The 21,981-nt window shown below is 35.4% G+C and overlaps 1 protein-coding gene and 1 pseudogene across 2 annotated transcripts; both read right to left on the bottom strand.

Annotated features, from left to right (window-relative positions):
• Positions 1-2,159: 2,159 nt before the first annotated feature.
• Positions 2,160-10,434, bottom strand: LOC120206086 (annotated as a pseudogene).
• Positions 10,435-16,884: 6,450 nt separating this feature from the next.
• Positions 16,885-19,536, bottom strand: LOC120205937. 2 transcript variants are annotated; one of them, XM_039205715.1, is made up of 4 exons: positions 19,230-19,536; positions 17,835-18,335; positions 17,245-17,391; positions 16,885-17,095 (listed from the first exon to the last, which is right to left on the bottom strand). In XM_039205715.1, the coding sequence occupies exons 1-4, from the start codon at positions 19,332-19,334 to the stop codon at positions 16,988-16,990; spliced, it is 861 nt and encodes a 286-aa protein (XP_039061646.1). In that variant the 5' UTR covers positions 19,335-19,536; the 3' UTR covers positions 16,885-16,987. The 2 variants fall into 2 exon arrangements, with proteins under 2 accessions (XP_039061646.1, XP_039061703.1); XM_039205772.1 differs by having other exon boundaries at positions 17,835-18,320.
• Positions 19,537-21,981: the final 2,445 nt, after the last annotated feature.

The raw sequence follows: 21,981 nt of genomic DNA, 5'->3' as shown, positions 1-21,981 counted from the left end.
TATTAGTACGTAGTTTTTAAATTTTTTTAAAGATATAATTGAAGGAATGGCTTCAATTATTATAAGATAATATATTTTCTTTAGTGATTCAAATTTAAATAATATTTTGTAAGTAAATCGGTGACACGTGAAGATGCTTTCTTCTACAATTTATTTGTCCAAATTTTTTCATTTTAAATTGCAAAACCTATAAAGGTTATTTTTTTAAGAGATTTCGGTTGGTTGGTAGTGTGTCCCCAAATCCACGTTTGTTAGGACGAATAATGTTTCCGTTTATCATACTTGAATTTAAAAGTAATTCATAAATGGGATAATTACAAATAGGTAGGGAATCAGATTTTATGTTACGGTGAATTTATAAAATTCTAGAGAGAAATAATAGTATAAAACTTTAAGAGGAATAAACAAATTATCAATAGAAAATATATAAAAAAAATCTAAAATATAAGAGAATATAAAAATTTCAGGGGGCAACTACTCCCATCGACCCCCATTCGATCCATCATTGATCATAAAAATAATTTTTTATGTATTAATAGATTATCAAATAATTTTTTATAAAAGATATATGTAAAAAAATATCAAATAAGTATCAGATTCGTGATATTAAATTATTATTATTATTTTGGAATTTTATGATGTTAAATTGAATAAGCTAATATTTCATTTGATTATTTGTATTTAAATAACAGAGTTATATGAAAAATAATGTTAAATCTAGTTTGATTAGAATCAGATCTTTCATTTGTTAGGACGAGTTTAGGATGAGTATTTTTTTTTTTAAAAATCGAATCGAATCTAAATTAAATTATATTATTTTAGTGTCAATTCAATCTCAAATCTTAAGATTATAGGGATACTTTTCGTTTTAAATTTCTTTTACCTTAATTAAATCAAATAATTATCAGTTAATATGTTTAAATAAAATTCGGAGGTTAAATTCCGATATCGTAAATAAAATAAATTAGAATAAAATCATTATTTTTTCATATTCTTCGTAAAAAATGAATTTTATTATCCATTTCAATTACCGTCGTAAATCTTCATTCTTTGACGTCTTTTACGACTGCTATTGATATCAATAAATTTATCTCACCATCCTCTATAATTTTATCAGTTTAATTTTTCTCAAAATCTCTTTAAAACTCACAAAAGTATACAAAAAAAATTACTGTTTTAGAGGTTTGATGAATTTCTCATTTTAAGAATATTTTAATACCAATTTTACCGTAAATGGTAACCAATAACATACATCAATTGACCTACAATAATAACAGAACGAGTTAATAATTTTCTACATAAGAATGAGAAAAAGACAATCACATCATCACGTCATTAACGATTCAACAATCTAACGACGAAAAACCTAATATTAAAAAGTTAAATACTAAAATTAAATGACCAAATAAATAGACAAATTAAAATTTAGTAGTAATGAGAGAGTCGGGGATTACGGTTCATTTAGTTTAGATTCCGGCGCAGTTACCTGTTCCTCTGGAGAAGTAGTTAATGTATGGTCCGTGGACCGTGCTCACCTTAGGACCTTACGATTTTATCCACAAAAGATATAATTTAAAAGTGACATTTAAGATTATTAACAATTTCATCAATTAGATATAATTTAATTGAAATAATCTTCGTTATAATAAAATTTTATAATATCTAATCTAAATTAATTGATTAATATATCAAATGTATGTGACTATATAAAAAAATTATGAATCCGGAAATGACTTTATTTAAATTTAGATGTCTTGTTAATAGAATTTTAAATTAGACATTAGAATATTTAAATATAACATGTTTAAATTTAGTGAAAGATTATTAACAGTTTTATCAATTAGATTTAATTTTTTTTAAATAAGAAAAAGGGACTAAATTCCTAAAATTAAAGTAGACGACCGAATTTGAAAAATTCTAGAGAATCCAGGGAATGGGGCATAGTTTGTTTTTTTTTAATTCACAAAAAATATCAATTTAAACAAAAAAAAAATGGGTTAGCATTCAACTAAGATGATGAAAGTTTGATTGTTGGCAGATTTACACAAATGCACGAAGAGCAACTGGAAAATCCTATAATTTTATTATCGGATTTGATGTGAAAAGAAGGGATAAAAAAGGGAGGAAAATATGCATTTTCATTTCTTTTTCTGGGGGGGGGGGAATACAAATTTGGGTGTTTAGATTGGCTATGAGATCCCCCCTCTAGCACAGGGCAATTGGGTTAGTGATCGTCCTTGCAGAGAAACAATGGCCACGCTCTGTGTATTTATCCTAATTCATGAATTGCCGACAAGTTGGAGCTTTACATAAACAGGGAACTTTGAATTCCTCTGGTTCATCCGGATGGAACAAGTAATCGTACCTGTCAACCGATCGTCAAACAAAGCGATACAGAATTTAACCAACGATTACTACGATAGCAAGAGAGATAGAGAGTTACGTTAGCTCGTCTCCAGCAGACACGTTGGTCTTGGCAATAAGAACGATCCGACTCTCATCATCTGCAACACTCATAATCCTTGCATAACAGTTGGGCATGCACTGCATGAGACCAAGTGTGATTAGGATTTCAACCCAGTTAGTCCTATCATATTTTCTTCGTCGACCAAATCCTGGCTTACCGAATGATTGATTAAGCGTGCTATGTTCCCCTTGTCGGTGGCATCCACCACGACTTCTTCACTGATCTTGAACAGCTGCAAACATAATGTGTTGCTACCACATTTCAGTTTCTACTCGAGCATATCATATCTGCAAAAAGATAAAGAACAACTACTGAAAGATTTTTGGCTGAATGAAGAATATGTTGAAGATTTGTGAATGACTAGAAGAAAATAACTCATCTTACATAGCAATCTTTTCCTTCTATTCGGTACCGAGCTTCTCTTAGATCAGCAATACTTCCCCTCACTTGTTCCCATGGTATTCAAGAACCTGAAGACAGACAAAAGCTTCTCACTCCACAAAAAAACTTATTCCGGTTATCAGTGAATCAGAAAACATCGATACTCCAATCATTCAGAAACACAGTTTGCAAAATGTCACCCTTTATACAATGAAACATTTACTTGTTGAAATTTTAGTATAAACATGGGTCCATTTTAATTACAAAACTGGTCACAAGTCTATTGGATATTTTTATAATCATTTGTAGCGAGAAATCTGAGCAAATAGTTTTCTAAACCCAAAGAACTTCAACCATAAATGGGGTTTTCATAAAAATACCATTTCTCCTTCTTGAATGTTTCTTCGGGCAAAGAGGCCCCACCCATGTATTCCAGATCTACCAAAGCAAACTCTATCATGTTCCGTTCTCTGCATGTGGTATGTGCATACATATCGTTTAGCAAAACAAATCTGAAAATTAAGTTCTCAAAAGGAAAAAGGGATGTTGATTTGCCTGTAAGTGGTGGAGTCGTTCTTTGAAAGATGAAAAACCTTCAGGCTCCTCTACTACCTATTAGATTGAACAAAAAAAAAGGATGAGAATCATCGAAAAACTGTAAACAAACTCAGAGATTGTAGAAAGGGGAGAGATTTACTCTGAATGCATTCAAACTCAGTATAGTACTTAAAGGATGATGGCAAGGTCTTGTTAACCGGTGGGGCAAAGCTTCATCTTCAGTTCTCTAGGTAAAGAAAGAACATTACTGAGATTAAAATATTTTGGAGGGACAGAGGCATGAATTGTTTTCTCGCCATTCAGAAAAGATAAAACAATACGAAGGAAAAGAATTGACTAGGAAAGGAAGCCAAATCCGATGTTGTTCTTTCTTTATCTCGCCCGTCCCTTTTTCCCTTTACATTAAAACAAAACGCAGCTTTGAAGTTTTAACTCATATACCAACAGATTTCCAGCTCATCTCACTGGAGAAAGGAAAAGGAGCCAAGATACATCTGGCAGAAACTAATACCATGAATAAATTTAGGCAAACAAATACCCCGAGACAATATGTACTAACATTTCAGGCTTTCATATAAAAGCTTACCTTTCTATTACTGTTTGATCTTTTGAAGACCCGGCACCTAGCAGCAGAAAATGGCTCAACCTCAGTAGTTTCCACAGTTGGAGTGTCTTCAATTTGCAGTCTGTTTGATGAAATTAGCCTTGACCCACTCTTCTTTTGAACAATTCTCTTGGCAGAGAAGACCCCTAGAGGGAACTGTATGATTAAAACAGTATCTGGATTTGGAGCACTGCACAGAATTGAAATAGGGATAAAAATAAGAACCAGACACGAGCGCATATGAAACCGCTAAAAGGAAAAGAAATACAGCAGATATACTTAAACAAACCGATGATAAGCACAATATGAAACCATTTTTGTCATTTCTCTGCCATTTTTCTCCAAGCAATGCAACTGAAATTTGAACAGAACAGATAAAACAATTAACAAGAGATCAACTGGATGATCATTGGCAGGTAAAATAAAAAAGAATCAAAATTAGGATACTACTTCGGCAGCATTTGACACGTCTACATATGGAACTCACATAATGTTCCAGAAGATTCCCAAGTCTCTCTGAGGTGTGCTATAACACTCTAAATTCTAACATGATTGGATGTATCCCATAAAGGTGCAAATAAACTAAGGAGCTTCATTAGCATAGGGTACACTCCCTATCACTTTCCTATGCTCAAATGCAGTCTTCAAAACTGCGAGTCATGCTTCACTCTCATTTAGGTACAGGATTGATTAGGCATCAAATTTTAAAATATACTATTTATTCATTGATTTATCCAATTGAATGAGATCATATTATCAAAAGAAAAGTAACTTACCTCCATGAGGTAACCAGCTCTTGATGCACACATGGCATGGTAATACGTTGAACACTTACAGCATTGTGTGCAAGAACCATGAATTTGCTTGCAAATAACACAAATCTGCACTTCGTGTGAACAATCCACAGTTATATGCAAATATCACCAATAGGAACCAGCTAATAAAGCCATCTTCATGCCCCAAAACACAACACTGAACCGCGATTCGAACAATTACTAATAAAAGTTAGGATATTTTAGCAGAATTATTATCCCCAAGATAACACAGTAGGAACTAGTCATTTTATACCAAGAAAATTCTATTATGTTCAAAGGAACCACTTCTCAGACAAGCATGCATAAATTTATGTAAACCATTGTTTCTTCTACCAAATTAATACAAAGAACTGTAATCTACAATTGCAAAAGATCTCATAAAGAGCATGCTACCAATATATTATTGACTCGATTGGTTAAACTTAAATATCTGTGCCAAAAGGAAAACCCCAAGGTCCACTGCCCACTACATGAATCCAACGTTACTTAGAATCTTAGTTAAGGAAATGACATGTCATAAAATTTTCACGGTTACAAGGAGTGAAAAGCTCTTCACGATTGACTGATGACTAAAAGAGCAACTCTACCTTCACAAAAGAATTTGAAGGTATATTCAAGATTCCAAGAGCAGGTTCCATCTTTTCATCACTTGCAAAAGATACTTCAGGTTGAAACCAAGCACAAGTAACATGAAGCCACAATGTCTCAACATCAGTTGGCTTCAAAGCACCTCCTGAAGTGGGGGGAAAACCATGTAAGTTACTATCATAAAAACAAACTGGATTGAATAATTACAGATGTGGAAACAGACTTCCAGATTGCAAATATACCGCCCATGGTAAGATAATCAAAGAACAAGCTTTAACCAAACAAGAAGAAATAGAGAAGATCAACTGACCATACCTTTGACCGAACAAAGGCAACATTCTCGTGTAATTTCAGGTGTTTCACAAGCTTTACAAACCCATGAAGTGAAATCCCGAACATTTCTTGCTCCATAACATTCTTGATGCACAGCAATTTGACATCTGATTAAGAAAAAATACCAATATCATTAAAAAAAATATGATTAGCTCTAGTATAATCACCAACAGCAAGATCACGCTTTTCCTATCAGGCATGCTTATAACTCTTGAATCAAATGTCATTCACTGCCAAAACTGAAGCTGAAAATGGATAATAAAGAACTAGTGCAGACCTCTCGTGGCCATGCGAAAGAAATATAAGTGGCAAAAAAAGATTCTTATACACTTTTAACATTTAATTACCTTAAAGATCAATGTTATTTGAAAACCAGAAGTCGACCTTAAAAGTGTCAATTAATAAGATAACCTAAAAACCAATGCCTTTATGCAACAAAGGCTGAAAGTGCATCCAAATATGGATCCATAAAAACTCCAGTCTTATATAAAAGAAAATACTGCAACATTACCTATTGCAGATAATAATTTTATTGTAGTCCCAATCTTCAACCCATCTACATACAGCACAGCGTTCGGTTGTCCACTTCACAAGAATTGGTTCATATTTTTCTGTCATGACAAATGTAATAACCTAAGGTGATGGGAAAAATGGGAAAAAGAGAAGAAAAAAGAAAAGCACAATCATGAAATTGCTAATCTGATGCCTAGAAGAATACCCTGCAAAAAAGCAAGCAACTTCTGCTTCCTCTCTCTTATTGGTGATCGTTTAGGAGGTTTGGTAGAGGTGGTAGCATTTTTATGGTATTCTGCTAACTGAAGCATCTGCAAGGTTAGACACGAACCAAGTAAAAGGAAAATCCTCAGAAGCAATTAAGCAAAACAGTGCCAAACTGGCTAATAAAAGGTAGTAATGACGCATCTTCTGAGAAATAGACCCCTTTACATAAAGAGTGGGAAAACAGATGCAAGGGTTCAAGAACTTGGTTCACATACTCCCCCTCCATGCTAAAGTTCAACTTAAAGTCAATAAATTAGGAAAAGGAAGATGGGAAACACTGATATAGAATAGTACGTCTTATTCTACATGTTTTTTTTAACAAACTCCTATCTTTTACATTCATAGACGCAAACTATTAGCAGAGGTAAGAACTATAGAACTGAAAAGAAAAAGGTCCAAAAGTTGTACAAACCCATTGCTCTAATGGCAGCAAGGAACCTTTCACCTTCACGCTAATCCTCCAATTTCTTTCTCTGGAACCAGTGTGCCTTTCCCACTTGCTAAGTGCTTGCTTCTCAGACCCACAGGACCCGCACTTGCAAACAACTCTGGAATAGACGATATCATAATGAAAAGACTCCCAGTCAAAATCCAGAAAGTTAAATTATTTTTCCCAGATGAGACAAGTTATGTCACTCAGAATATAATTCTCCTAGGGCACTTAAAGATTATTTGTATGTTAGAAGAAATTAAACTTATTTTGCATTGATTTAGATAAACCCCACTGTAACGATACTTGTTTAGCAGATGTAAATTTTACAGGAAGTAGCCTCAATATTCTTGAATGGAATCATGGACTATTAAATCACAATGGTGTTATTAATCGTATTCAGAAAATAAATTTCCACCAATATATATACTTACTAAACAATGTGGAAAACAGACAAAGAAGTCAAAATACACTGAAACGGTGAAGATGTTTTAGGAAGTATCAAGTGGAAAAGAAAAAGAGAAATTTACTCACTAATAAAACAACTCCTTACAAGTGGAGGGTTGGGTAATATAAGCCTTCAACACCACGGCAGAGAACAGTAACCTTCTTAGACAAAACAAATTGACCGTAGTTAGTTTTTGATCTGCTTAAAAGGTTTTACAAACATTAGAAACATCGAGGTGAAGAATAAAGAATCAGCCAGAAGAATTCCATGAATAATTTTCTCATGCATATAGATATGTTTTGTAAAACAAGGTAAATCATAATATACACAAAGATAGAGACAAAAATATCAATTTCAAAATAGAACAGACTTACTTAATTTTCAGCCGCCACTTCTCTGAATAAGATAATTCAAAACTAAATTTGCCTTGCAAGTAGGACAGTAATAGTCAGTGGCCCCCAGAGCCTGGATAAGCAAATATGATTTGATCAGGGAAATTCAAAACTAGAACCATTGGCTTCACTAGAAGGTCAAACAAAATAATGAATTGAGATGGACAATATGACACAGACCTTAAAATGATGCCTGAGAATTTTGTCACACTCTGCATGCACCCAAACTTTACAACCATCACATCGCACCTGACAGTGTATATAAGGAAGAAACAAATTAGTAAAAAAAGCTGCTCTATAGCAGAAAGAAACAAATCAAAGCTCAAGCTTCTTGGTTGCCTTACCCAACTTCCACTATCTGAATTATTCCAAATCTTCATTCAAATGCCACAATAGTGTTTTGATTTAGTTAACTGCAATAAAAAAAGCATGTGGTTATGAAAAAGTATAAAAAAAACAAAACAGTGAAATCATAATTTAAGATCCAGAAAACACATTGCTACATACCCTAGCACATGTTTTACAGAAAATTTAGCCTTCAGGAACAGATGCTTTCATTTTCTTTCCCGTTTTAAGTAGGAGGTTCATGCCACAACCTTCACAAGGTCTTGAGTCCTTATATTTACCAAAGAAGCCCTGCAAATATATTTAAACTGGGAACATTAACCTCTATGTTCCAATTGTTTTAGATAAACATATAAAAGGGTTATGGAAAATGATCTCTTACACAATCCAGGTAAAAAATTTAAAGCTCAAAATCTCTCTAAAGCATCCAAGGCTCAAATTCATTCTAATCCCCCACCCCCTCTCTTCCCAGAAAAAGAAGAGAACTCAGGCCCAGCCTGTGGATGGGATTCAAGATGTGGAGGTAGGAGAAGACTTGAAATTTCAGTAAACGTGTATCCAAAGAAATAAGAGAGTACTGAAAAAGATGGTGCATTCTACAGCAACTTGCCTGATTAGGAAGGTGATAATCATGATCCTGGTTTGGACCGGTACCCTCCTGAACCCATCCAAGAACAGATTCTTCATAAGTTGTATTTCCAGCAGCGATGTTAATATCCTGTATCAACTTCTCCGTAAAACCCTGTTCTGCCAGAAAAGCTTCTTCCATTGCTAATTGGAAATCGCTAGGCTTGCACCTGTGCAGCTCAGGCTGCTCGTGGAACCTACATAAAGAAGACTACCTAAACAAATAGACTTTACAGGATAGAATTTCAATTAGCTGTTTAACAGAACAAACAACGTACCTGTCTAGAAAGTCCACAAATGGGAAAATCATGCCCCTACTAATCCAGGCATAATCCTGTCCATAATCATTCAAAGTAACATAATTAATGACTAAATCATAACTTCCATCACATGAAAAACCAGTCCACAAATATAAATTTGACAAAGAAAGTCTCCATACCCTTCGGTTCATTCCCAGAATGCCCAAAGAACATCACACAAGCTGCCTCGGGTGTACAAGATCTCAAAACCAGCTCAGGAGCTTGCGTCATGGTATCAATAACAACTGCTGGCCAAAATGGTTCCCTCTTCCCTGGCCTTGCCCACACTATATCCCCTGCATAAAAATCATCTGGTTCATAAATCCCATCTTTCCTCTCACCGTTCTCAAATGAAGCCTGCTTCAACGTTGTTAAATCATCAATGTCAATCCCATTGGAATACATCTCATTCTCCTTGACGAATAGCTCTCGAGCTGAAGTTAACGAACTCCAGGAACTCAAGTACTTTCTAGTATTAAAAGTCCTACCATACCCTGCTCCTCCTCCATCTTCCTCGCACAATGTAGTATATTTTTCCCTTTATAACCATTCTTCTCTTCACTTCGCCATTTTTTCATGTTCTGCTTCCAATTCTTAGGTTTCTTAAAACTAGACTTATCCTTTTTACATTCAAAATCATAATCGTCGTCATCATCACCATCTTCTAAACTACATTCGGGCAAGCTAGTTTTACTTTCTTTCTTCCAATTCTCAATTACGGAATCCTTGAACCGCGAAGGAAGTACCTGAACTCGCCCTCTGGAGGTCCTCACAAGTGGTGGCCGAGCAATCTCCACTGTCTGGTTCTTGGCATTGGATGAATCTAAGACTGCATCAGGGGAGTACGAGACATCTGCGCACAATGAAGCCGAGAAACCTTTATCAGTCTCAGAGGCAATGAAACGATGGAGGCTGAACGGAATTATGCCGGTGGCGACCTCCCCGAGAAGAGCCAGAGGATAATAGTCATCGACTTTCCGCTTCTTGCGAGTTTTACCCAAGTTATCTTCGTCTTCACCTACTGAATCGCCGAGTTTGCACCGTTTCAGACTCGGCATTTGAGATTTGAGGTTGCGCTTAATTATCATTTTTTCTCTAATCAATCAATCCCTCCTAATCGACATAAAAAGAGGGGGAGAAAAACTTCAAATCAACATTGATGGAAACCCAATTCCCAAAACACCAATAAAACCTAATTGCAAACCCAATTTTCCATCCACAAAGAAAACAAAATTGGACCAGCACCTATACTTTCTCTCTCCTGTTTTTTCCTTCTCTTGATACAAACGGAGGTATCCGAAAGATGAGGAATCGAAATTGAAACGATAAAACGATGACAAACCGAAGAAGAAGAAGAAGAGAGAAATCGGGTGAGGTGGATTGAATGTAATGTGGTAAGAAGTTAAGTTTGTTATTTCAGTTTTGCAGCTATAACTAATTATTTGTTAGTTAGTTAGATTAGAAATGTATATATATTTGTAATATTTCTATTCAATAAACATGATGAGGTATTACACAGTATACCATTTGGAAATTTAACATGGAATCCGTCTCCAGGCCGTCCTTTCTTGTTTGGCTCATCTCTCGCTGAATTTTCTGTGGCCCATTTCTCATTAAGTTTTCTGAGGCTTGTCTCTTGCAGTAGTTCCAGATTACATTCTTTCCCCAAATCGCCTTATCTTAGGGCTAATGGCTCTCTCAATTGATTCGAACCATTCTCTCTTTCTGCATCTTTCGGATACGCCGGGGGTTCAGCTAGTCTCGCTACAACTCACTGGAGTCGAGAACTACAGCCTCTGGAGCAGGACAATGCTCATTGCGCTTCTGGCCAATAACAAACTTGGTTTCGTAGATGGGAGATGTCGAATGGATGACTTTCCCGATGCCTTGCAGTCTCAATGGGAGCGCTGCAATGCTCTCGTTCTCTCATGGATTCTGAACTCGGTAAGTCCAGATCTCTCTGTTGGAATAGTCTTTGCTTCAAATGTCGAAGCCGTTTGGAAAGACCTCAAGGAGCGATTTGATAAAATCGATGGCTCTAGGGTTTTTTTTCTACATCGCTCGATTGCAACACTTGTTCAGGGCGAATCCTCTATTTCTGTCTATTTCACTCGTCTCAAACTGTTGTGGGACGAATATACTGCGCTGGTTCCGTTCTCTTTTTGTAACTGCGAAGCTGCCCAGCAGAACTCGGTTCATGTGGCTCAACAACGCTTGTTCCAATTTCTGATGGGCCTTAACGAAACATATTTTGCACTCCGTAGTCAAATTCTCATCATGAAGCCCCTCCCTACGGTCAATCAAGCCTACTCTATGATCGTTCAGGAGGAGCTGCATCGTGCTCAACTTTCTGCCTCGCCACGATGGTTAATTCTGTGCACGCTGCTGATAATGACACTGCGAATGGCTTGGTGGTTTCCTCCACTGTTTCAGCAGTACCTTCTTTCACCTCTGAACAATACCATCAAATATTGAAGTTACTGAGCAAAATTCCACCCTCAGATTCCAGTGTGAATCTTGTAGGTACCGTTGCTAGTAATTTACCTACTTCCAACAATTCCTGTGTTCGTTGGATTATTGATACTGGTGCAACTGATCACATTTTATCTGTTTTCAAGGGCTTGCAATTTCCTGTTTTATGTTCTGCTCATCGTTTTGTTCATCTTCCTAATGGTCATACTAAAATTGTAACTCATGTAGGGTTTCATAGGTTAAATTCTGAACTTGTTCTCTCCAGCGTATTGTTTGTTCCAAGCTTTTCTCATAATTTGATCTCTGTTTCTCGGCTTGCTAAATATCATGCCTGTATCATTTCCTTTTATCCTGACATTTGTATCTTGCAGGATCTTTGCAATGGCATGATCAAGGGGATTGGTAGAAGGTTTAATGGCCTTTACATTTTTGAGTCTAAAGGAACTACTGGTTTGATTTCTAATTCTTTAGCTAGTAATGGGGAAATTTCTTCTGCTCACTATGTACATGATTTTTCTGTTAATAATAAAACAAGTCTTTGGCATGCTAGGTTTGGGCATGCTTCTGCTATGAAAAAGCTTTCTTCTTATATTTCTGATAAGTTTGATGAAAATTTTGTTCATTCTTGCAATGTTTGTCCTTTAGCAAAACAAACTAGGTTACCATTTCCTCTTAGTTATACTAGATCCTCAATATCTTTTGAACTAATTCATATCGATTTATGGGGTCCTTATAGAATATCTACTCATAGTGGTCATAGGTATTTCTTGACTGTGGTTGATGATTGCACAAGAATGACTTGGGTTTATCTCTTGAGGGCAAAAAATGATGCTATTTTGTTTCTTAAACAGTTTCTTTCATTTACCTCCACTCAGTTTTCTTCTGTCACTAAAATTATCAGAAGTGACAATGGTACAGAATTTTTTAATTCTCATTGCTCTCCATTTGTTTCTTCTCTTAGAATTTTGCACCAAAGTTCATGTGTTCAAACTCCACAACAAAATGGAGTTGCAGAAAGAAAACATAGACATCTCTTAGAAGTAGCTAGGGCTTTACGTTTTCAGTCAAAAGTACCTATTAAATTCTGGGGTGAATGTGTATTAACAGCCTGCTTCATCATAAATAGACTCCCTTCCTCTGTTTTACAATGGAAGACCCCTTATGAACTTCTTTATCACAAAGTCCCTGACATGTCCATTCTAAAAGTGTTTGGTTGTTTATGCTATGCTACTATTCCTAAACCAGTTGATAAATTTGCTCCTCGAGCCTTCCCTTCTGTTTTCATGGGTTATTCAAACACTCAAAAAGGTTATCTCTTATTTGATCTTACTTCTAAGAAGTTCTTTGTCAATAGAGATGTTATTTTTCATGAACAAGTGTTTCTTTTTCACTTTCCTGTCCAAACAAATTTTTTTCCTTCTACTCCTTTTATCCATGATTATGAGTTTTTAGATATTTCTTTTGGTCAGCAACCTGTTACTACTACACCACCTGTTTCTACTTCCAATACTGAACTTGGGCAATCATCACAACAGTTAGAAAGTCCTGTGGTTCCAGTAGCTCCAGTCCCGGTTTGAAAATCTACTAGAATTCCTAAGAAAACTCATTGGTTATCTGATTTTATTTGCAATTCTGTTTCCACTTCTTCTTATCCCATTTCATATTTTATTTCTTATAATCATCTTCCTTGTGGTACTCAATCCTTTGTTTCTTTTATTTCAAATTCCGTTGAACCTAAGTCTTATCATGAGGCCATTCAACACCCTGAATGGGCACAGGCCATGAAGGATGAAATTCTTGCTCTTGAAACAAATAAAACCTGGTCAGTTGTTTCCTTACCTTCTGGCAAAATTCCCATTGGTTGTAAATGGGTTTATCGGATTAAATACACTACTGCTGGTACTATAGAAAGATATAAAGCTCGCTTGGTGGCCAAGGGATATAGTCAGAAAGAGGGTGTGGATTATATGGATACTTTCTCACCAGTGGTTAAATTGGTTACTGTTCGTCTTCTCCTTGCCATTACTTCTGTTTTTGATTGGCCTCTGTTCCAGCTTGATGTGTATAATGCTTTTTTACAAGGTGATTTGTTTGAGGAGGTGTATATGGAACTCCCTCCTGGTTTTTGCAGTCAGGGGGAGAATATAGTATGTAGACTGCAAAAATCTCTTTATGGCTTGAAACAAACATCTAGACAATGGAATTTAAAGTTGACTGAGGCCCTTTTAGGGGTTGGTTATGAACAGAGTAAATTTGACTATTCTTTGTTCACGATGAGAAAAGATAAGAAGATTGTAGTATTGTTGATTTATGTTGATGACTTGTTGATCACTGACAATGATGATTGTTTGATTAATGACTTGAAGAGTTTTTTGAATAAAAAGTTTAAGATGAAAAATCTTGGTGAGTTGAAGTATTTTTTGGGGCTTGAAGTTATGAGGTCAAAAGAAGGAATCTTAATCAACCAACGCAAATATGCTCTTGAATTAATTGAGGAATCAGGAATGAGTGGTTCAAAACCTGCAAGAACTCATCTTGAACAAAATGTTAAGCTCACTACAGCAGAATATGATGAGCTGTGCATGAAAGGGAGTAATGAAAATGATGAGTTGTTAGTTGATAAAAGTGTCTTTCAAAGACTCATTGGAAGACTCATTTACCTCATACATATCAGGCCTGATATAACCTTTGCTGTACATTACTTGAGCCAGTTTATGCAACAGCCTAAGGAGTCTCATTTACGTTCTATGTCGAGGATAGTGAGGTACATAAAAAAGAGTCCTGGTCAAGGGATTTTGATGGACTCAAACAGTAGTTGTGAACTTAACGCATATTGTGACTCAGATTGGGTTGCATGTCCTATTTCAAGAAGGTCTATTTCTGGTTTCTGCATTAAGCTTAGAAGTTCATTGGTTTCATGGAAATCTAAGAAGCAGAATGTTATAGCCAGATCATCTGCTGAAACAGAATACAGAAGCATGGTGACTACAACAGCAGAGTTGACATGGTTAAATGGTTTAGCCAATGAGCTTGGACTAGAAAGAAAATACCCAGTCAGATTACACTGTGATAACAAGGCTGCCCTTCAGATTGCTGCAAATCCAATTTATCATGAGCGCACGAAGCACATTGAGATTGATTGTCACTTTGTAAGGGAGAAAATACAAGAAGGGCTCATCAAGACAAATTTTGTGTCTTCTTCAAAACAATTAGCAGACATTTTTACTAAAGCTTTAGGAGTGCAACAACATGAATATCTTGTATCCAAGTTGGGGGTAAAGGATGTTTTCTACCCACCAACTTGAGGGAGAGTGTCAAGAAATTAAGTTTGTTATTTCAGTTTTGCAGTTATAACTAATTATTTGTTAATTAGTTAGATTAGAAATGTATATATATTTGTAACATTTCTATTCAATAAACATGATGAGGTATTACACAGTATACCATTTGGAAATTTAACATAATGGAACAGAGATTCGCTTCGATTAAGCTTTCTCACTCTAAAACTGTTTCAGAGCACAGAGAAGGAAAGGTAAGACTATAATATTGAATTAAATTCTCCTAAACATTATTAAAAAAAGGTCAAATATCCGAAACCAGAAAACTTCCTACAGATTCCTGAATTACAAACTTAATTAAAGCTTTGTTTTCTTCATAGACGATAGTGACGAGATTGAAAGACTTTTTCTGGAAATTTCGCTGTTCGGTGAGAGATAAAGAAGGGAGAAAGAAAGGGTCGGCGTTATATAACTTGCGAAAGCAAAGGCCGAGGAGGAAGGGGAAGAGGAAGAGGCAGAGCAGTAACATTTGAGCTTGTGAGTACGTGGGGTGGGTGATTTTGTGTACAATGAGTGTGTGGGCGCGTGCCTTGGCTTATAATGTTTGGTGGCTTCGATTTTCTTCTTCCTTTCCCATTCGGATGATTCACTCACCAATCTGATTATGGCTAATAATAAAAAATTTAAAAGCTTTTCTTTTTCCTTTGATTTTCTCAGCACAGAGGGATGATTCCGAGAAACTTGGGAATTGTTTTTACATTTGGTTTTTAGTTTTCGTCTCAAATCTGTAGTTCTAGACTTCCACCAAGCCCTGAATTGGTTCATAATATAAAACTATCAAGTCTGCCAATTTTTTAATCCTGTGAATTACAGGAATTTGGGTCTCTTATAGGTTGTGCACCATATGAACTCTGGGATTTACTCGAAATGGTAATTTGATGCGACAGGGTTCATCCAATCGGTAGTGGAAAGCAGTCGTGTGTGAAAATTTTATCTTGTTTGATCATAAAAGAGTAAAAGCCCGGATGATGCTGATAATTTCTATACGTATATTTGTTTTGAAAAAGTTGTCTGCTAATGAAACGAAGGCAGCCTCGTTAGGTGACCCGGCGACTTTTGATCGAAAAGCATTGTTATGCTGGACTTGTTTTTCAGAGTTCGAAGAACAGGACAGTCAACAGAACAAGTTATTCAGAAACTATTCATGTCGTGTAAGAATAACACGCTATTTATAACGAGAAACTTGGGTGGGAAAATGAACAGAAAACTGTGACCAGTTTGAGTCGAAAGAGAATTGCCGAGGAGCTGGGAGCATGGGTACAAATGGGGGAATGCGTTGGTTTTCTTTTATGGTGGCCCTACAAATGTCCTTGCAAGCTTCTTCAAGTAATTAAACATGGAAGGATCTAAGACACTTGGGGCTTTCCTTTTTTGGCACATGCCCTGGACTTCTTTATCAAACAATCTATAAATTACTTGCCTCAATTAGAAAGACTGCATACTCAGGTCGCGTCCATAACCATGCAAAGCAATGACGTATCCCCAGTTTTATAGCACAAAAGTTTGTTTAAGAAATAACTCGATCAATCAATATCAGTAGTTTAAATCTCGACATTCATAGATGAAAAAGATTCGAGTTAAAAAGTAAAAAAATAGCTTAAATATTGGCATTCGAAAATAAAAAAGATTGAATTAAAAATTGATTTTAACCAATCAATTACTTAAGTTTCTTGCAACATTCAAATCAAACCTTTGGGAATAATGCTTTAATCTCAACCATCCATTAGATTAACTCCATAACTATATTTTCGTGTAAAACTAATGATCTTTATACAATACAAGTGGATTGTATACACACACATATATATATATATAATGAAATTGGCAACCACAAGATGGAAGAGGGGAGAACATCATTTTTATACTACATAAATGAAAAGGTACAAATTTCTGCTTTGCCATATGATTTGAACAAACGCTATGTACATCCTTACAAAGGAGCTTATTACAGCAAACAAAGATTTGAAGAAAAAAAGAAGAAGAAGAAGGTGAAACTACCAGTCAAGAGCTGGTTTATGGCTTATTCAGAATTACCCGTCTACGGATTCCGCAAAGGATACTACTGCTCATTGGACCTAGCAACTTGGTTCGGGTTTTACTTGGTGATTGTTTAATTAGTCAGCAGCAATTTCCTCTTGGAGTTGTCGGATTCTTCAATCTTTGCAAACCTTCCGTGGATCCTCGGTTGACTGTCGGCAAGAGCCTTCCTGCAAGCATACTAGGTGAAGAAAACCATACCATTGAGATTTCGTTATTAGATGTCTTGCCGAATGTTAGTCGTCTTGTTTGATGTTAAAAGCTAAGCAAAAGCAACAAGTTAAAGCAATTGATTATATCGACCGGAATGGGAATAACTTTATTTTCTACCTTGATTTTCCTTCCGAAGTTCCTCTTCGTCTTCTTGTTCCTGTATCTGGAGAGCTTTTCCCTTCGATCTTCGGTAGAACAGCTGCTGACAGTTAATGGCCGCTCAACAGGAGAATGGATGACGCTCACATTACCGCTGCCGAGTGTCTGTCATAAAAACTCAGTATCATCATTACCAGCAGCTGACTCACATTAGCATTTTTACGTATTAGTAGAGTTTAGTTGCAAAGCAGGAAGGATCCGTATCTTCTTGGTGTGATCTGAAAAGGGATATACACTGCTGTGTTCATAAGTGGCTTCTAAAAAGCATTTAATTAATGTTAGCAAATTAACCAAATGGGTTTATCCTTGGGTTAGTTTTCAGCTTCCAACTGAAAAACGCAGCAGAAGCTGAAAATCGGATACGGACGGTGAGTACCTCCTTTAATTAGACTAGGTCCGGGTAATCAAGGAAGAGGCTTTAACATTCTCAAATCCGGTGCATCAGCTATCAAAACAAGTCTAACACATGTGCACACAAAAAGCTAACAGCTTCGACATCGGTCACAGGAGAAGTAAAATATAGAAACACAATTCAAAGATAGGCTGACCTTGATATCTCCTTCACTAAATGCTCTTCTCATCGTATAAACAGAACCGAAATCCATTACAGGGAAATCCAGAAAATTAGGCTTGATTGCAGCTCCTTGCAGAGATCCCATTGAACTCAAACAGCCCGAGCTCACACTTTTCTGGAACGATGTATCGCCGAGCAATTCATTTTCTTGATTTTGGCTTTCATCTATCTTCACAACAGGAGTCTCGAAATCCAGGACCGCAGCCAGTGGCGTTTCTATTGCTTCTTTTGCCATTAGATCCTTCTCATACTCACAGAGAACCTCTAGAAGTTGCTCATTTGGAAATGATCCGATATCTGCGGCCTTAAGTCCTTCTGAAGTAACGACATCTTCACCGTACGATATAAACGAGATGGCTGCAGTCATGGGATCAAGGCCCACAATTGGTTCTTCGATGATAGTTTCTAAATCTCTGAACATATCAACTTCCCCTTCGAGGTTATATTCAGTTGCGGAGGTCTGAACCAGGTCGTTCAACATTACGCACAGATTTAGAAAAAAACAATGTCAGCCGTTAAATATGATCTTTAGCTGAAAGCAAAAATGGTAAAAACTATAATTCAGTATGGAAGAAACACACTTCGCTTTCAGACACTCGAGACGCTGTCAGCTCCATTAAAAAGCTTTGCCTACAACCCTGGATATAACAATGCTAGTTTACTAGGCCCAACATATGAGTTCAGTTTCATTAACATCTTTTATAGAAAAGTCTATTACAAATGAATTGCCCATCATCACCATCAGACATGATTAACTCGAAGATTCTACAGAAAAGATCACGAACCTAATATACAAATTACTAGTAGCAATCACACCAAGAGGTTGAAGAAAATGAAAGAAAGCTTCAAGAACACGGAACTCAGGGTATTGAGAATTATTTTCGAATTATATCCTAACAATTTGTTTGTTTGGTTTCTTTTTCGTGGTTCAGCATGTACAGATTATTTTCAATATTATTATTATTATTCCCCATTTCAGCCTTGGTTGGTTGCTGAGATAGTGCTTTAAGAAACTAAATCAATCGGAATTTCTCCTTTCACGAGAACCCAAAAGGCATAAACATGAAGGCTGAAGCTTCCAAAATGCTTTTTTTTTTAACTGTTCATCTTCGTCCTTAGAATTTAAAAAGGGTCATGAAACAGACAATTTCAATACGGAAAATCACTCAAAAGCTTGAAATTTTAACTGGAAACAACAGTTTCTCCATTGAAGCAAAGATCAAAGAGCACCAAATTCTTCAAATACAGGCAATCAAAGCTGAAACTCACTTCATAACTAGAGCTAACCAAACAAAAGGACATCACCCGAATGAAACCAACGCAATGAAAACAAATCAAAAACACATATTGAGATGTTGAATATATATACCATTGAGGCATTGGGTTTCTGGGTTTTGCAGTACTCTTCTAACAGCTCAAAATCTTGAGCAGAGTTCTGCATGCAAGGAAAAAACAGCCCAGTCTCTGCATACATTTCTAACCCACGAAAATCAAGCACTTTCCTTCGATTCTTCGGTGGAAAAAAACACAACTTTCTTTCACATGCTCAACGAAGAAGAGATGTTGAACTCAGTAGAAAGCAGAGGTCCGAGTTAAAGCTAAATATCTAAATAATTTATAGCACCCAATAGATGCTTTTGAGAGCTATTCAGGTTGGTTTTGGCTTTTCATGGACTTAGGTAGCTAGAATATGTATACTTATAGCATCATCAGGGAGTACTATTAAATTATAGTACAGTTTTAAGATTTTTTTTGATGGAAAAGAAAGTGATGCGACAAAAAGGTATTGTCAGTGATTTAATCTTCTAAATATTATAAAGTTATAAGTGAATAATTTAGTGGTAAAATTACATTTAGACTCCCAAAAAAGAAAGTTCATAATTCAATTTGAACTCTTAAAAGAAAAAAAAATCCAACTTCGCCCTAGTTCGAGACAACGTGATTATTTTATATGAATGAAATTATTTTATCAAAATAAAATGTAAAATCTCAACAATAAAAGTTAATATTGAAAATTGAGATTAGTCCACCCGAAAGTTGATGAAGTAATTAAAAAAATTTCAAATCTAACCGTATAACACTAAATTATTTAAACAAATGTTAAAAATTCAAATCTTCGCATTATTAAAATACCTTAGTCTGTATGGAATCCAATTTTGCTGCCAGAAAAATAATAGAAATTATAAAGAAAAAAAACCCTTAAATAAAGGAAGCGTTGTCACAACACAAATAGTAGAAAGCAATGATGGGTTGCAAATTGACTTGGAAAAGGCTAAAACTGAGAACCCCACCTTCAGTGTACATTTCCTGAGGAAGACTGTGTCCATGAAACCTTGTTTTCATTGTTCAGTAAATGATAATAGACGCCATGTGATGTGAGGGATCACAAGCCTATGATTCCTTTTGACGTTGGACTGTAGCCTCCAATTCCCTTTTCTTTTCCTTTTTTCCCCATTAAATGATTTTGGAAATTACCAATAAGAACAAGATTCCTTCTTCCATTTTTCTACAATAACACCTCAAGAATTTTCAGTGCCGGGAGATTAAATTTTTCCCATGTCGATTCATGTACGTACCATGGTGGAATCAATAATTATACACAATTATTTTCAAGATTCTGTCACTTGATACCAAGGCGAATGTGAGGGGATGGAAGTGGTTTGCCCCGAAAATGGTATAATTTCTTTATGATCCCTGTAAAAGTTTTAATTTATAATTTAATATAATGATAAAATTAAACTAACCTCTAAAATAATTGTTTCATTGCTATCTTCTTATTTCAATTGACGACTTCGTCCTACTGGATACACATGATTTCAAGGGAAATTTTGTTCTTAATTGAACTCATAACCTAAAAAAAAGAGATGTCATCTGAGAATTTTTGACCACTTACCCTATAGGCGGTTGAAGATGAACATGATATTATAATTAAATTTTAAACTTCAAAACAATACATGAAGTTAGAAGATATCTAAAATATGAGTAGCATATTATACTTGAATTACATAATAGTTTATGGCTTCAATAATTAAGGCTTACAAAAGTGATAGGTTGAGGGACCATGTTGTATCACACATGTGAGGATGCAAGTGGGAACGAGTAATGGAGGGGAAAAGAGGTAACAATAATAATAAAGGTACAGCGCTGCCTGCTAAAAAGAACTCTGGAATTGGACAAGTTGGTGGTGGGTGCCTCAGGCTACCTAGGACAAAGCCTTCCACAGAAAACGGTAACTGACGGTGACCGCCGTTGGCCCTTTTCTTGGGGACGTGTTCGTCTATGGTTGGAGCTTTACTTCTCTCCATCTGTTGTTATTTTATCTAATTATATATCGAGAACCCATCAGGGGAAACAGGTTTTAGTGAAGGGGTTTCATTTATCATTGTGTCAAGACAAACGTCTCAGCTTCTTGGATTTTCCTGCAACAAAGTAGAAAGTTTTTTTGATTAATTTATTTAGCGATTTGAATCAACTTCTGGGCTGTTTTCATCGATTAGATGTCACTTGACTAATTATCTCTCATCACTTCTGTTTCTCCTTTTTCAACTTGTTTTTATGGAAATGAACAAAAAATATGGGAAGCGTCGGACTACAATCAATTTTAGAACAAAAGCACTCTCACCTTTGCATGTACGTATGTATACGTTGTTGGCTATAAAACAAATATAAAATAAAATTATTGTATTGTGATACAAACTATTGTTTTAAAAATAATTTATCATAGTTGGTATACATACCTAAATGAATAAGAATAATTTAATCGATATTTATCTCTTTGAAGAAAGAAACAAGAGAAGGGAAGAAACTAGTGTTTTTTTAAATATAAAAACATATTGTAAACCTTACATTTTATAGATCAATTTAAAGGAACAAAACGACAAAATAACACTTGAAACACTCAATCTGAAACTTCCAAAAATTATTGAATAAATATTATATTTACTTTATAACAGTTAAAATCGAAATAGTGATATTTTTATAATAAATATCATTATTTATTGTATTTAATATATATAATAAATAAGTATTAAAAAATTATCAGACAACAAAATAAAGAAACATTCACAATTTTCAAAAGTCATTTCCAGAATCTATTTTTATTCAATCAGATCTTAAATTGA

The sequence above is a fragment of the Hibiscus syriacus genome, unplaced genomic scaffold (assembly GCF_006381635.1).
Source record: "Hibiscus syriacus cultivar Baekdansim isolate YM2019G1 unplaced genomic scaffold, ASM638163v2 tig00000002_pilon, whole genome shotgun sequence".
NCBI lineage: Eukaryota > Viridiplantae > Streptophyta > Magnoliopsida > Malvales > Malvaceae > Hibiscus > Hibiscus syriacus.
The sequence above is the reverse complement of the archived record's forward strand: the minus strand, read 5'-3'. Positions and strand labels throughout refer to the sequence as shown.